We start from the raw sequence: 16,883 nt of genomic DNA, 5'->3' as shown, positions 1-16,883 counted from the left end.
TTCTTACCTTAGCTAGCAGCTCTGCAAACCTCTCTCTATATTCTTTTTAGTATAATTATAATGTATTATATCATATATTAATAAATTCAGCCTTCTGATCAAGAAACAAGATTCACCGTCTCTCTCTCACCAGCAGCGACCCACTCAGGTCGCTGTAATATCTGGTGACCCCTCGTGCCAGAGCAAAAATTAATCTGATAAGACCAGAGGAGCAAAATTGCTGCACTGGGTAAAAATCCTGTATGTGTAGCATTTGATGGTTGCTTTGAAGTGACCTCAGAAAGTGGATTCAAGCCAGGAGCTGAAGAACCGAAGATCCTGGTTTGGACAGAGTTCACAGCCAAGGCTGACCACAACAGAATCTTTCTTCTGGAAAACCATCAGGAAAGATGATGGAAAAGAGCAGCAGACCTGTGGAGCTGGCCAGAGCAAGCTGGACTCTTTCAAAAGGTACTGTTCACTTTTCTATCCCTGATGAACCAGCCCTTCGTAGCTTGTGGCTGTTCGTATGGCAGACCCATGCCTTGCCAGAAGAGATTCAATTCTCCCCTGCAGAGGAAAAAATCATAGCCCTCTGGAAACATTGGTGCAGAGAAGATGGTTGCTTTTTGTCAAAAACAGATATCTATGGGTTCTTTCGATGGGCAAAGCTTTTTGGGTTCTTTGCTGATATTCTGTATGCTTTGGATGTTTTTGTCTGGGAGTGCATGGACTCCATTATCCAGTGCGTGTACATTGAGGGACGTGTCCTGCCTTCCATCTACCCAGCATTTATAAAGCTTTTCCCAGTCCTGAAGCGCAGAGCAGCTTGTTTTCAATGGATTTCTAACTGTTATGGCCAGGCTCCGTTTCCACCGCCTTTGGCAGAAGACCCGGTGGGGGACGACTTTGGGTTTTTTCCCCCCCCCCTGCTTCGCGGCGGGGGGGGGGGGCGAAACTTCGCGGCGCGAAGAAGTTTTTTTTACTCTTGCTCCGGAGCATGCTCAGATGGAGCCTCCTCCTCCCCCCCCTTCTCTCTCTCCGGGGGGATGGGAGCGGCCGCTCAAGCCAGCGCCGGCCTCTCAGACTCCGCCTTCAGACATAGGGGCGGCACCGGTCTCCGAGGTTTCCTCCATGGCCCTGCTAGAGCTGTCACTCCAGGAGATCCCGTCTCCGCCTCTCCAGGAGGTCCCGCCCGCGGTTGCACCGGCCTCCCTGCCCCCGCCAGAGCCTGTGTCGGAGAAGGCCGAAGAGACAGCACTTCCACCGATTGACCTGTTGCTAAGCAACAGCGACGCTCCGCTGCTGTCTGTTTGCACTGCGACGGCGACTGCGACTGTGCCTCCGCAGCGGACCCCAGAGTCAGCAGCAGAAAACGGAGTTGAGCCCGCGGGACCCTCGGAGCAGCCCGCGGCGGATCCCACGCTCAGCGCGGTTCCCCCCCCGGTTCCGGCTCCCCCCCCGGTTCCGGCTCCGTCCCCGCTGCTTCCACCGGACGTCCCAGCAGCCGCCCTGGAGGCTGGTCTCTCCTTCAGTGGAGCAAGGGCTGCCCGCCAGCTCACTGTTGTGGCAGTCCGGCTGCCGGCTTTCAAGCTCGGCGGTTTGGGGGGTGGTTTTTCGGGGATTGTCCCATGGAGGCCGCCGCCTCTCTTGTGCCCTAGCGGCGAGGGGAAGGGGGCTCCCGAAAGTTTTGCCTTTGGTCCCCAGCCCAGTGGGGGTGGTGCCGTGATGCTGTGGGAAACAAACATTCCCAGACCCGAGATGAAGATTCTCGGAGCAGCTTCTATTTCCCTGCTGCTGGCATGCCTCAGTGGTTTAGGGGAAAGGAAGCGTCTCACTACCCGTGCTGCCATTGTGCTGGCAACAAGGTTCAGGCCCGCGGGAATGCAGAGCCTTCCTTATGGGTTTGGCCTGGGATGCTGGGCTCAGGAGGTTCCTGGGCCAGGGCCATCATTTGGCCTCCTTGTGTTTCTAGGGGTTCTGGTTTGTCCTACAGGTCCGGGTCCCCCTGTGTGAGCCAGTTTTGGGGTTCCTGGTCCAGTATGGGCCAGGGCCCCCAGGGCCTTTCCTTCTCTGGCATTGCTCTGCTCGGTTGCTGCTCTTTTGCTTTTCGATCAAAAAAAAAAAAAAAAAAAAAAAAAAAAAAAAAAATTTAAAAATTAAATAAAAAAGATTGAAAATAGGCGGGCAGCAGCTCTGAAGTGCTGAAGCACTGAAGGGCCAGAAAAGGACATTCTAAAAATTGTTCAAATTGTTTCAAATTATTTAAAATTGTGTTATGCTGTTTCAGGACCAAAAAGGACTCTCAGATGTCCAAAAGAAACAACTTCGGCTCTTGGACTGTTCCTGAAACTCAGCTGCATGGACTTGAATTCTCTTTGCATTGTTTCTTGCAATTTTCTTATATTGTAGGATTGTTTTAGTGAATTATTAGTATTCTATATCTTATAGGTGAAGGAATTTCCTGTTCATTCCACATCAGCATTTTTCTTTTATTTTTATACAATTTAGAAAGGTGAGATGTCGCAGACATTTCTCCACAGAAATCCTTTATTTCACATTTCTGTGTCTTCGGGAGCCAGAGGCCCCCGAAGAGAAGGTAAACAATTATTATCAGCTGCTGTGGAATGCAATAGGATTCACCTTGATTGGCTCATTTTCTATGTTGATAATTAAGGGCCAATCATCAGTTCAAGCCAGGGGACTGAGTCCTTGGCCACAACTTTGTTGTGGGGTTTTTTTCTATCTCTTCTTACCTTAGCTAGCAGCTCTGCAAACCTCTCTCTATATTCTTTTTAGTATAATTATAATGTATTATATCATATATTAATAAATTCAGCCTTCTGATCAAGAAACAAGATTCACCGTCTCTCTCTCACCAGCAGCAACCCACTCAGGTCGCTGTAATAGAAAAAACTATTTGCACATCCCTACAACAGAACTGTGTCCTACGACAAAGTGGGAGTGTACCAAACAAATTCCCCTCACTCTGTGCTGCCAGCAGGAGTATGTTGGCAACTACACTTTAGGCCCCAGAACCAACAATGCAATTACAAAGGATTATAGAAATGAATCAACTGATTGCTGGCATAATTTTACTTTAGCCAAACCAACTTATGTGACATACCGTTGGCAAAATAACTTGACAGATCCAATAAGTTTAAAAGGCCTAGTTTACAAATTTAAGACAAACGCTATAACAAAGCCCACACTGAGTACAGTAGTTACACCCCAATGGGTAGAAAGGACTGAGAGCGCCCTTAGTGAACTTGGTACTAAATGGCCTTGGTCCCAGGCTTTTGTTCATTTTTCCGAATCCACAGGAAATGTGAAGGATTTAAAACTATCAACTGTTGCTATGCATGAAAATCAGATATACACTAGGCAGGAATGGGAAAACCAAAAAACCTGGCAGCTTCAAGGGATAGTGGGAAAAAAATTGGTATAGGATCTGAATTATTAATGGTACTACCCATAGTAAGGTAACCTCAATCAGTGTTTCGACAGATCAAACAAATAAGCATGAAAAGGTTTGTACGCACCCAAGTGTACAGGATTGTTGGCACAATTTTACATTAGCAAAAACCATAGAAGTGGTTTGTCTTTGGTCCAAAAAATGTAGGCCTGTAGGGCCCAGATTTTAAGTTTACAGTAAATGCTATTGCCCAACTTGTTACAATTTACACCACCACCGCTCCAGCCCAACCACTGGTTATGTTTAGCCCAAGAATTTCTGAAAATGGACCATATATAATTAGGAAAACAGGACAACAAAAAATACTGTTCAATCCCACGTGGTCACTTAAACAAGTCAAATTGCTGATGCAAAATAATGTCTCAGAAATTCAGCCGGCCTGTTCGCCTTTCTCGCAAACTTCCTTTGAGGGCTGGATGACCTGGTTGCAAAAGCAGAACTCTTTTAAAAGACGGATGCTAAGAGACATAACCAGTGTTCTGGGAACAGGATTGGAAATCGTAAAAAGTATTGATTCAGAAGTGAATTAATAAAATTGGCTGCTACAACTAGAGATTTGACCAAATTGCAACAACCATTGCAGTTGTCTGTACTGGCTTTAGGAACACACCAGTGGCTGCTATCAAACATTTTGCCAAATTGGGAAAACGTAAATATAAATGACCACAAATTGGTAATTGATGCACTTGGCGCTGCACAAAACGTTTCTTTGGCTCTCAGCTGTATCCAGGCACAATTGTGGATGCAGTCAGTTGCTGCCTCAAGTGTAAGAGAAGGTGAAGAAGGCATTTTTCCCACTGAAATTCAGAAAACAATTTGGGACAGAGCCACTGATTTTGAAAGAGAATTCCAATCCTGGTGGAACTTAGTGAATTTTACTTACAACCCCATTACAAACACAGCCACGGCTTTTGTGTTAACCATACGTAATGCCTCAGTGCATTTGATAGTTCCTACGATTGCATTAGGGCTGAATCATGAGGGAGCTATTCTCTATCCTTCTGAGCATAGGGAATGGGCCCGTCAAATTGGTGAGAAATGGCAAACAGTCAATTTAGAATCTTGTATTGTCCGAGAACAACAAGGGTTCATCTGTAAAAGCAACGCAATCATAGCTTAAGACATTTGTTTAGACACAGAGCAAAATATCTGTCATTTTGAAATATGTCCCAATTAGGCATCTGAAACAGTCCTTATATATATATAGGCAATGGGTGTGTGCATGCTTCAGAACTGATTGTGATTTTCTATTTGTAGAGAATGTTGTAGTAGATACTAAAAATGATTCAAATTTTTGGGCTTGTAACTTTACCAAGATTACAGGATGTGATTTCTCTTATGAAGCTCCAGTTACCTCTCACCACCTATTGCAATCTAACTACACACTGATTCACAAACTGATGCCTACTCCTATTGGGATGGATCTCACTTTGGTAAGACAACTGCTGCTCCATCAAGACTTGGTAGAAATCCTTGAAAAGATTAAGAAAAACAGACAGAAAATCCTGGTAACTGTTCATCACAATGTGAGACAGATACACTGTGTTATGGAGAGGGTAAAGAAAGATGCCGAGCACAGGTGGTGAGATACCCTCTTTGGGTGGTCACCTACTGCCACAGGTGTCCAAACAGTGTGTCATCCCATTGTTATCCTTTTGATTCTAATTCTGCTTTGTTTTATCTTGTCAGCAGCCCTATTCGTTCTGAATTGGAGGATGATGAAACGGCTGACAAGATTGATGTCTATAGTTCACGCACACAACTTGGCTGATGTCCTCTACACTGTGGACATCCCCAAGTCAGTTGACACAAGGCAATTATGAATTAAGCATATGTGTTTTAGAGCAATCCTTGATTCCAGTTTATGATTTTGTGAGAATTACCTTCAATTTTTAGCGTTTTGTTTTAGAAAATAATTTTAAAGTTAATGCTTATGATTTGTTTATTGCTTTTTCTTTTGATTATTTGTGATTTGTTTCAACCATTTGAAAATTGTTACAAAAATAGCCCTACTTTAATTAATTAACCATTTTGAAAATTGTTATGAAAATAATACTGTTATAATCAATACTAATTATGTTTGTTTATTGTCTCCCTTTTTCCCCTCTTTTTCCTATCCTTTCTTTTCCTCCTTTCTCTCTCTCTCTCCCTCTCTTTCCTCTCTCTGTCATACTATCCCTATTTTTCTGGGTTATACTACCAACGTACAGCGAGTTCTGCAGACTCATCAACAACACTCCAGAGCCCTGCGGATGAAGATCCCTCAAGACAATAGTGAGTCACGGGGTCATGTGAGAGTCTGTCTGAAATATCCCTCATCTGCCTCATGATCGTCATTGGGGGGGGTCACTGAAAAACAGACCCTTCCTGTCTGAAGTTTATGAGCCTGTAGGGGAAAGTCATGTGCCTGAGACCTGAGAGCGTTGCTAAATTATTGTTTTCACAGGTGCATTTGCTATATGCTACACTGAGCTCAAAGGGCATTTTGCCCTTTTGCACAATAACTCTGGAATTCTCCCCACCTCTCGGCCTGGCTGAACTTCTCCTAGGCTTTAGGGTGGTCCCCCCCAAAGAAGACCCCTCTCACTCGTTTATAACAACCGTGACAGACAAACTGAGATGTAAGAAGCTTCTTCATCAAGAGACCGAGACACGAAACCCCTATGTGAGAAGGCCCCTCTCACCTTCTTCCAGAGACTGGGACTGAAACCCCCATATCAGGGGAGGTCTATGGGGGAGAGAAGGAAAGCTGCCCAAAGCAAGATGGATGTTGCAAGTGCAGGCAGTCAACCACAAAAACAATGGCCCTCACCTACTGCCAAACATGGACTGTGCGTGCCCCTTTCCAAAGACCATTCTTTCCCCCCGAAGATACAGTAAACTAACTTTGATTTGATTGCAGAATCCATCCCCCCATCAAAAAAGAGTATAATTGGGGTCCAGATGAGCTGGGCCTCTGAGATCTCCCCGGACATGGCCTGGTGAACTCCATCGGCTGGACATGGAGGGACTTCGCAGTTTGACGTTTGGTAGCTGTATACCCATTCTTTTTCCTCCTTCTTTTCCCTTTTTCCCTGATTCCTCCCCAATGCATTTTTGCTGTGGTTATTTCAATAAAGGTGCATTTGTTTTGATTATCGCTGCAAACCCCCTTGTACCGTGCCAGTTCTTTTGCACCCTGAGATCAATCCATGAACCATCATGAAACCCGTTTGTAAGGACGGATCATGACACTCCCAAACTGCGTTCCCGGGATCTGCCCGCCTCTCCCAGCCCCAGACCCCCCTTTCCATGACCCAGGGACCCCCTGAACCCCCATTCCTGCCTTTCCCAGCTCCCAGACCCCATTGCCCTCAACACCGGGGATCCTTGGACCCCGTTTGGTGGGCACAGTGGCCCCCTGGATCCCCCATCCCGCCTCTCCCAGTCCCTTCCTTGAACCTTGGACCCTTCCCGGCTCTCCCGGTTCTGCTTCCCGACCCTTGGATGCCCCCAGACCCCCCAGTCTCTGCGTCCCCCCAGTTCTCCACCCCCTGCGCGTCCTGCGGGGGGTCCGGGCAGGTCCAGGGGGGTTCAGGGGAATTCCCAGGGTTTCCTCTGTCCCTCCCCCCACTCCCCGCGCTGCCCCGGTCACTTTCGAGTCTCCCAAGCTGCGGCTCCGGGATCTGCCCGGGCACCGGGGACTGCCCTGGCACCGAGACGCCCTGACCCGCAATTCCCGGGAACGGCGACCCCCTGAACTACCATTTGCGGGCGAACCCCCGTTCCTGGGCACAGAGACCCCCTTGAACGTTTCGGGGCACCGGAATCCCCCTGTAACCCCTTCCCGAGGCCCGATATTCTCTGCACCCCCTTATCTGGAGCCTGGAACCCCCTGAACCCTGAATCCCGGGCACGGAAACCGCCCTGAACCCCGATTTCTGGGCACAGGGACCCTCTGCATTCACTTACCCGGCACCGGGCCCCACTGAACCTCAATTTTCAGGCAGCAAGAGCCCTTGAACCATGGAATCCGGGAAGTGAACCCCCCTGAACCCCATTTCCTGGGCACCGGGACCCCAGTGCATCCCGTTATCTGGCCCTGGGACCCCCTGAACCCCCATTCCACTGCATCAGGACTCCCTCGAGCCCCCCATTCATGTGAACGGGGACCCCCTGCACCCCCTTCCCGGTCACTGGATCCCTGCCATGCCGTTGTCTGGCACCGGGACACCACTGAACGCCCATTCCCCTGCACCAGGACCCCCGTGCACTCCCTTATCCAGGACTGGAACCCTCCCAAACCCTCCATTCTCACACACCGGGACCCTCCCACACTCCCTTATGCATCATGGGGATTGCCCTGTACCCCCTTATCCATCACGGGGATCCCCCTGCACGCCCTTATGCAGCCCCAATGCCCCCCCCGCACCCCCTTTCCCGGCCCTCCCCCTCTCAGACACCCCAGCCCCCGCTTTTCCTTGACCCTGGCACCCCCCGCACCCCCACTCCTGCCTTCCCCAGCCCCAATCCATCACCTTCCTCAACACTGGGGATCTGCCCGTGCACCCCCTTTCCTGGGCACAGGGACCCCCTGCACCCCCCACTGCCCTCACCCCCCTTCCCCTGACCTGGGACCCACTGAACCTCTGTTACCGGGCATGGGGACACCCTGCACCCCCTAATCCGGGACTGGGACCCCTTCCTGGACCCCCCTCACACCCCCCTGGGACCTCCCGCACCCCTCGCCGGCCCTCCCGCCCTTCCCAGATCCCAGACCCGCCCTTTTCCTTCGCCTTTGCACCCCCAGATCTCCCAAATTTCCGGATCCCCCCAGTTCTCCCCTCCAGGCGCTTCCTTAAGGGGGCCCCAGGGGTTCCCAGGTGGTTCTCAGAGGGCTCCAGGGCGGTCGCAGCGGGATCCAGAGGGATCCAGAGGGATTCTCTGCAATTCCCCCGTCCCCGCCCCGCCCTCCTCGGTCCCTTTCGCTTCCGCGTCCCAACCTGGGAGACCGGGATCTGCCCGGCGACCGGTGACGTCACGGACAGATCGGGCTGCCATTGGCGGGCAGTAAATAGCGGCACCAATGGCGGGGCCGGATGCTGCTCTGGGGGCGGTGTCACGTCTGGAGGCGGGGTCAGGTCTGTGGGCGGGGCCGCAGGCGAGCAGCGCCATGGCTGCAGCGCTGGGTCTGGGGCTGCTCTTGGGGCTCCTGGGGGACCCGGGGGGCGCGACCAAAGGTGAGTGGGAGCCCCGAAACCGGGAACCCCCTGAGCGTCCATTTCCGGGCACCGGGACCCCCCGAACTTCCATTACCGGGCACCGGGAACCCCCCGAACTTCCATTTCCGGGCACCGGGAACGCCCTAGACTTCCATTCCTGGGCAGGGGAATTCCCCTGAACCACCATTTTGGGTCTACTGACAATCCTCCATCCCCTTCCCCAGCACCGGGACCCCTCTGTACCCCCTCATGTGGCACCGGGACCCCCCTGAACTCCCATTCCTGGGTAGGGAAACGCCCCTGAACCGCCATTCCCGGGCATCAGAATCCACTGAGCCCCCATTCCTGAGCACGGGGACCCCTTGAGCGCCCGTTTCTGGGCATAGGGACCCCCCTGATCCCCCTTCCCCAGCACCGGGACCCCCTGAATCGCCATTTCCCGACACCGAGACCCACTCGAACCCCGAATTCTGGGAAGAGAATTCTCTGAGCCCCCATTCCTGAGCTCGGGCATCCCCGTGAACGTTCATTTCCTGGCAGTGCGGCTCCCCTGCACCCCCATATCTGGCCCCGGGACCCACCGGATCTCCCATTCCTGGGGTTCAGGATCCCTTTAAAACCCGAATCTCGGCACTGGAACCCCCCCTGAACCCCCATTTTTGGGCACGGGGCCACCCCTGAATCTCCATTTCCGGGCACCGGGACGCCCCTGCATCCCCTTGTTCGGGACTGGGCTCCCCCTGCACCCCCGTCAGTGCTCTGGGACGCCCCTGTCCCCCTTTTCGGGCATCTTACTTTTCCCAGACTCCAGACCCTTTGAACCTTTCCCTTGACTTTTGGACCCCTCGGGTCTCCCAACTTTCCGTGTCCCTCCCGTTTTCCTCTCCCACGTCTTCCTGAAACGGGATTCCAGGCGTCTTAGGGGGGTCGCAGGGGGCATCCAAAGGGATCCAGATGAACTCCCTGGAATTCCCCCTTTTCCCCGTCCCCTTCCCCCGCGTTCCCTCGGTCTCTTTCTCTTTCCCGTCTCCCAAGCTGCGTCCCCGGGATCCGCCCGCCTCTCCCAGCCCCAGACCCCCCTTTCTGTGACCCAGGGACCCCCTGGAGCCCCATTCCTGCCTTTCCCAGCTCCCAGACCCCACTGCCCTCAACACCGGGGACCCCTGGACCCCCTTTGGTGGGCACAGGGACCCCCTGGATCCCCCTATGCGACCTCTCCCAGTCCCTTCCTTGAACCTTGGACCCTTCCCAGCTCTCCTCATTCCCCATCCTTCCTCCCCCGCCAATCTCTGCACCTTTCCAGTTCTCCATCCTCTGCTCATCCGGTTTGGGGTCCCAGGGGGGTCCCTGGGGGGATTCTGGGCCCCAGGACCCCCTGAATTTTCAGTTCTGGGCACTGGCACCTCCCTGCACCCTTTTTCCCATCCATCCTTTCTTCCCCAGTCCCCAACCCCCCCTTTTCCTTGTCTCTGAGATCACCTGGACCCCATTCCTGCTTTTCTCAGCCCCCAGGGCCCCCTTACCTTTGCATCAGGGACCCTTGAGCCTCCTATTCCCATGTCCTCCCATCTTGTGACCTTTTTCTTTGGCATTGGGGACCCCTGGACCCCCTTTCCTGGGCACAGGGATCCCCTGGAACCCCCATCTCACTTTCCCAGTCCCTGCCCCCCCCCCCCCTTCCATAACCCTGGAACCCCCCGAGCCCCCATTCCTGGACACCAGGACCCCCTGCAGGCCCTTTCCTGTCCATCCCACCTCTCTCACCCTGCACACCCTTTCCTTGGCCCCGGGATCCCTAGACCCCTTCCCAGCTCTCCCAGTTCCCCTTTCATTGTTCCATGATTCCCTCAACCCCCCCAAATCTCCATGTCCCCCCAGTTCTCCACTCCCTGCGTTACCTGCACATGGCAGTGTCAGAGCCCAGCCCAGGAATCCCCCAGTACATGCAAATGGGGTACCTGGATGGGATCCCCTTCACGCGCTACAACAGCGAGCGGGGCTGGGCCGAGCCACTGACACAGTGGATGAAGGACGGAGTTGAGCCAGAATATTGGGAGGAGCAGACCCAGATGAATGAGAGGAACCAGCACGTGGCTGCCAGGAACCTGGAGATACTGCGGGAGCGGTACAACCAGAGCGGGGGTGAGTGGGGGGGATCTATGGGGCTGGGATGGGGATCCATGAGGCTGGGATGGGATCTGTGGGGCTGGAAGGGGAACTGTAGGGCTGGGATGGGGATCTATGGGGCTGGCATGGGATATCTTGTGATCCATGGGTTGGGATATGGATCCATGGGGCTGCTATGGTGTCCTGGTTTAGGGCAAATTTGGTAGAGAATCTCCAAAGGGGGCCCCTCCAGAAAGCAAACCCACACGGCCCCTCCCCCCAACCGGTTCAGGAAGAATTCCTCAGAGAGAAGTGGAAAGAACCTGTTTATTTAACAGGCACAGCACCCCCAGCACACAGAATGAACAATACCGGATGACACCACTCTGAAAAAGGTGATAAAATCAGAAAGTCTCTTTTGGGGATTGTTGCTCTGTTCTCAGTCCCTCCGGCTCTGGGGCAGCTGCTGCAGCCAAACGGTGCAAACCCTCGGTGTTCCCAGGTCCCAGTCCGGAGCAGGTTCAAGATGGTCACAGAAACAGAAGAGAAGAAACAGTCCAGGAAGGAATTTGGACTGTTTAGCTAGAACTAGCTAATAAGCAGAAGCAAAAGCAAGCAGAAATGAGAGCACAGAGAGAGTGGGCAAAGCAGAAAGCTAAAAGCAAAAAGTGAAAGCAGCCCTATGTATTGCCCATCTCTGTGTCCCTGATAAGAAAAACCCAAACAAAACTTCCACTCTTCAGAGACAGTCTTAAAGGCACAGAACATATGAATGGGGATACAAGCATCATAATGTCACCCCAGGACAGATGGGATCTATGGGCTTGGGTTGGGATCCATGGGGCTGGAATGGCAACTGTAGGGCTGGGATGAGGATCCATGAGGCTGGGATGGGATCTGTGGGGCTGGGATGGGATCTGTGGGGCTGGGTTGGGATCCATGGTGCTCCAAGGGGCTGGGATGAGGCTCTGTGGGTCTCCATCAGACTCTGGGGCTCCATAGGGCTGGAATGGGGTTCTATGGGGCTGGGACACAATTCCATGGGTCTCTGTGGGTACAATCCCCCCAGGTCTCCACACCGTACAGCGGCTTTCTGGCTGTGACCTCCTGTCTGACGGGAGCGTCCGTGGGTCCCGCCAGGAAGGCTACGACGGGCGGGATTTCATCTCCTTTGACCTGGGATCTGGGAGATTGGTGGCAGCCGACAATGTTGGTGAGATCACCAGGAGGCGCTGGGAACAGGATGGGACCGTGGCTGAGAGGCACCTGAATTACCTGAAGCACGTCTGCCCAGAATGGCTCCAGAAATACGTCAGATACGGGCAGAAGGAGCTGGAGCGCAAAGGTGGGAGCAGAATTCCTGTGAGGATTTGGGATTTGAGAATGGAGGACTTGGGAACACGGGAATTTCTGTGGGAATTCTATGGGTAGTTCTTGCCACCATCGCATTCCCATCAAATTCCATGGGCAGAGCTCACTCTTATCTCATTCCATTGGCAATTCCAGAAGTAGAGCTCACCCCAATGGTGAATTCCACTATTATCCCATTCCAGAGCCCCCTGATGTCCACGTGTCCGGAAGAGAGGAACACAGGACGCTGATCCTGTCCTGCCACGCGTACGGATTCTACCCCAACACCATTGCAGTCAGCTGGATGAAGGGGGGTGAAACCTTGGATCAGGAGACGGAGTGGGGCGGGATCGTTCCCAACAGCGATGGCACCTTCCACACCTGGGCCAGGATCGAGGCGCTGCCGGAGGAGTGGGAGCAGTACCGGTGCAGGGTGGAGCATCCCGGAATGCCGGAGCCCGGGATCTTTGCTTGGGGTGAGGCTGGGAATGTGGGGATTGGGAATTTGGAATTCCCAAATGGGCATCCCCCTCCCCTCCTCACTATCCCGCGTTTCCCAGAGCCGACATCTGGCGGGAATCTCACCGTGGTGGTCGCTGTGTCCGTCATCGCTGCCATCCTCATCCTCGTCCTCATCGTCCTCATCGGATTCGGCGTCTGGAAGCTCCAATCCGGTAACACACGGGATGGGGGTCGGGAAGGGACACGGATCCACCCGGCACCGTTCTGGGAATCCTGTGCCACTGACACTGATCCCACTTTGTTTCCACAGGGAGGAGGGACAGGAATGGATACAACCCGGCAGCTGGTGAGTTCCAGTGGTAGATCCAGCCCTGGATCCCCTCTGTCCGGATCCCAGGCTGGATCCTGGGGTTAATCCCACTATGTGATCTGTGCTGGAATCTCATGGATCTTCTCTTTCCGCAGGAAAAGACATGGGAATGAACGGCTCCACTGCAGGTATAGCATGGGATCAGGGTGAGATTCCAGAAGGAGATTGGGGCAGGATGGACCGACTGGGATTGGGGAGGGATTCTGGATCAGAGCAGGGTCTAGAGTGGGATCACGTGGAATTGTAGAGTGGGATTGGGGCTGCATTCTGGAGTGGGATCAGGAGGAATGGATGGAGTAGGATTGGTGTGGGAGGGATGGAGTGGGATCAGGGCCATATTCCAGACAAGAATCATGTGGGTTGGAATGGAGCAGGATCAGGTTGGGATTCCAGAGAAGGATTGGGGCAGGATGGATGGAGCAGGATTGGTGTGGGATGGATGGAGCGGGGTTGTGGCAGAGTGAATGGAGTGGGATTGGGTGGGATGGATGGAGCAGGATTGCAGCAGGATTGGGGTGGGATCACATGGGATTCTGGAGCAGCTCCTGCTCTCCATGGGCTCCAGCCAGGTCCATCCTGTGGAATGGGGACAGGGACAGGGTGACACCGTGACCCTCTCTCATCCTGGCAGGAATCACTGCCTGAGCAATCCACGGAGCTGGATCTGGCCCCTTCTCTCTTCCCTGGAAAGCTGCGATCTGCCAGCAGAGCTCATACCAATAAAACCACCCACACCGATAAAACCACCCACCCCACAGCTCTTGCTAACAGATCCATTTCCTGTTTCCAATGTTTTTTTAAAACCAGAACCAGTAATATTTACAATGCTTTGCTTTTGGTGTGAAACCATTCTGCTTTGGGCAATAAATGTGGGTTCCCTCCTCCAGTGTCTGGCAGTTCATCTCTGGGACCAGAAATGGGAATGGGGTCACTGGAGCAGGGATGGGGACACCAGGAGTAAGTTGGGAACACCAGGAGCAGGATGGGGAGATCAGGAGCTGGACTGGGACGCTAGGAGCAGGATGGGGGCTTGTCAGCCACGCCTGTCTCCATCTCCCAGGATTAATTTCCTGCTCCATGTCCCATTTCTGAGGTGTCCCCAGGAGGGTTTGGCCACGTTGGGCTCCTGGAGGGGCAGTGGGATGGGGGGAGGGGTCAGGCCAGGCCTTGTTGTCCCCAGAGGTCCTTGAGTGTCCCAAAATCAGGGCTCAGGATCTCAGAGAGTTTCCCTGGCCATGACCACAGCCATGACATGAGCATGAGATGGCCATGAGAATGACCATAAGTGACACAACTCTGAGATGACCTTGACTGTGGGATGACCATGACTGTTACCATGACCATGACACAACCACAACCCTGACCATGAGATGATTTGGACCAAGAGATGACCATGGGTTGGCCATGGCACAACTGTGGCCTTGAGGTGACCCTGACATGATCGTGGCCATGAGATGACCATGAAATGACAATGACATGATCATGAGATGGCCCTTACAGTGATGTGACCCTGAGCATGAGATGATGGTGATCAGGAAATGACCATGACCATCACTATGATATGGCCATGACCATGAGATGACTATAAGATGATTATGACAATGGGATGACCATGAGATGACCATGACACCACCATGGCCATGAAATTATGAAGGCTTTGAGATGACTATCACTATGACTATGACACGATTTTGACCAAGAGATGAACATGAGATGACCACAATTGTCTCACGCCATGGCTATGTGGTGATCATTACCATGAAATGATCATGACACAGTCATGGCTGTGAGACAATTGTGACCATGAGGTGACTGTGAGATGACCATGAGATGATCATGACCATAAGGTGATGGTGATGACCATAACTGTGGGGAATAAGCCTTACAGAATAAGGACCTTTCCCACCTTTGTTCAATCCTGTTCACTTCTGTTCACCAAAAGGCATTCTGGGGAGGTTCAGCTGTGGGTTGATGGCCAGAGAGTTGGTGGTTGGTGGTTGCCTCATGTGTGAGGAAGGGATTGGCTGAGGAGATGCGTGGACACCACATGATCAGAGAGCTGATTGGGTAAAGCTGATTGGACAAATCAATAGCAACACTGCAGTGGCAGGCAAACAATGCATGCTTATTTTTGCTAAGTTTGGGGCAAGTTTTGAATATAAAAAAGAACAGCTGGTTACAATAAACAAACTTCTTTGGAACAAGCAAGGAGGTCCATGTGTCCTTGTTCCCCATTGCTGTGCATGACCATGAGATGACCATGACCATGACTGTGATCATGACACAACCATGACCATGAGATGACCATGATGATTGTGGCCATGAGTTGACCATGAGATGATCTTGTGATGACCATGACCATGTGAGGACCATGACTGTGACCATGTCCACGATATGATCATGACCGTGAGAGGACTGTGACCATCGGATGACCATGACATAGCCATGAGCATGAGATAGTGACCATGAGAGGACCATGACCTTGTGGTGATCAGGGGATGACCATGAACATGAGATGATGCTCAGGAAATGACCACAACCATGACATGACTTTGACCATGAGTCAACCATGAGATGACCATGATCATTTAATGACCGTGAGCCTTTCATGACCATGACACAGCTGTGAGGTGATCAAGGTCATGAGATGACCATGATTTGACCATGGCCATGGGGTCATAAAGACCATGAGATGAGCAAGAGATAACCATGGCCATAAGACAACATATAACAATGAGACAATGAGCATGAGCATGAGATGATTGTGACCAAGAGATGACCACAATATGACCACAACACAACCATGGCCATGAGACCATTGTGACCATGAGGTGATTCTGAGATGACAGTGAGATGACCGTGACCGTGAGGTGACCATGATGTGATCATGTGATGACCCTGACCATGTGGTGACCATGACCGTGAGATAACCATGGCAGGACTATGAATATGAGATGACCAAAACAGAACCATGGCCATGACATCACCATGACATGACCTTGGCAATGAGACAATAGAGACCATGGGGTGAGTGTGAGATGACCATGAGATAACCATGACCATGAGATGATGGTGATCAGGAAATGGCTGTGACCTTGAGATTATCCTGACCATGACACAACCACAGGCATGAGATGACCACAAGACGATCATGAGATGACCGTGACCATACAATGACTTTTGACTATGACTATGACATGGCCATGGTCATGAGATGACCATTCTAATGAGATGACCATGAATGTGAGATTACTGTGAGCATATGATGACTGTGACCAAGAGATGACCATGAGATGACCATGCTCGTGAGATCATCGTGATCTATTTGCAAATAGAGATGGGTTGGTGGGAGATGTGATAGTTGGAGGCCACTTGGGGCATAGTGATCATGGAATGATAAAATTCTCAATATTTGGTGAAGTCAAGAGGAGCATTAATAAGACTTTTACACTGGACTTTTGGGAGGCAGACTTTGACCTACTCAGGAGATGTATGGAGAGAGCTCCTTGGGAAGTAGTCCTTAAAAACAAAGGAGTTCAGGAAGGTTGGGCATGCTTCAAAATGGAGATCTTGAGGACATGGAACAGACTGTCCCTGTGTGCCAAAAGATGAGCCAAAGAGGCAAATGTCCAGCCTGGATGGCCAAGGAGGTCTTGGAGGAACTCAGGAATAAAAAAAGGATGTATTATCTTTGGAAGGAGAGTCAGGTCTCTCAGGAAGTATTTAAGGGGGCTCCTAGAGCATGCAGGAAAAAAATTAGGGAGGCTAAAGCTCAGTTTGAAATTAAAACTGCAACTTGTGTAAAGGATAGCAAAAAATGTTTATATATATATATGTGTGTGTGTGTGTGTGTATAAAAATGGTAAAAGGAAGAGTAAGACCAACCTTTGTTCTTTACTGGATGAGGGACGGAACTTAATAACTGCAAATGAAGAGAAGG

At 51.7% G+C, this 16,883-nt stretch overlaps 2 protein-coding genes across 3 annotated transcripts in view; one reads left to right on the top strand and one right to left on the bottom strand.

Annotated features, from left to right (window-relative positions):
• The window catches only part of LOC132085581 (zinc finger protein 239-like), a 204,979-nt gene that overhangs the window by 69,097 nt on the left and 118,999 nt on the right, over positions 1-16,883 (bottom strand). The gene's annotated exons all lie outside the window — the stretch shown is intronic.
• Positions 8,571-13,825, top strand: LOC132085585 (class I histocompatibility antigen, F10 alpha chain-like). 2 transcript variants are annotated; one of them, XM_059491054.1, is made up of 8 exons: positions 8,571-8,673; positions 10,534-10,797; positions 11,831-12,106; positions 12,315-12,587; positions 12,672-12,785; positions 12,884-12,919; positions 13,039-13,071; positions 13,575-13,825. In XM_059491054.1, the coding sequence occupies exons 1-8, from the start codon at positions 8,607-8,609 to the stop codon at positions 13,586-13,588; spliced, it is 1,077 nt and encodes a 358-aa protein (XP_059347037.1). In that variant the 5' UTR covers positions 8,571-8,606; the 3' UTR covers positions 13,589-13,825. The 2 variants fall into 2 exon arrangements, with proteins under 2 accessions (XP_059347037.1, XP_059347036.1); XM_059491053.1 differs by lacking the exons at positions 13,039-13,071; positions 13,575-13,825 and having other exon boundaries at positions 8,580-8,673; positions 12,672-12,988.

This window comes from Ammospiza nelsoni, chromosome 31, assembly GCF_027579445.1.
Source record: "Ammospiza nelsoni isolate bAmmNel1 chromosome 31, bAmmNel1.pri, whole genome shotgun sequence".
Lineage (NCBI taxonomy): Eukaryota > Metazoa > Chordata > Aves > Passeriformes > Passerellidae > Ammospiza > Ammospiza nelsoni.
The sequence above is the reverse complement of the archived record's forward strand: the minus strand, read 5'-3'. Positions and strand labels throughout refer to the sequence as shown.

Excerpts from the sequence above, each read along its gene's own strand:
- LOC132085585 (XM_059491053.1), top strand. The coding sequence starts at position 8,607 with ATGGCTGCAGCGCTGGGTCTGGGGCTGCTCTTGGGGCTCCTGGGGGAC. Across the intron at positions 8,674-10,533 it reads CCCGGGGGGCGCGACCAAAG|TTCTCCACTCCCTGCGTTAC; the intron begins GTGAGTGGGAGC and ends ATGTCCCCCCAG. Across the intron at positions 12,107-12,314 it reads GAAGGAGCTGGAGCGCAAAG|AGCCCCCTGATGTCCACGTG; the intron begins GTGGGAGCAGAA and ends ATCCCATTCCAG.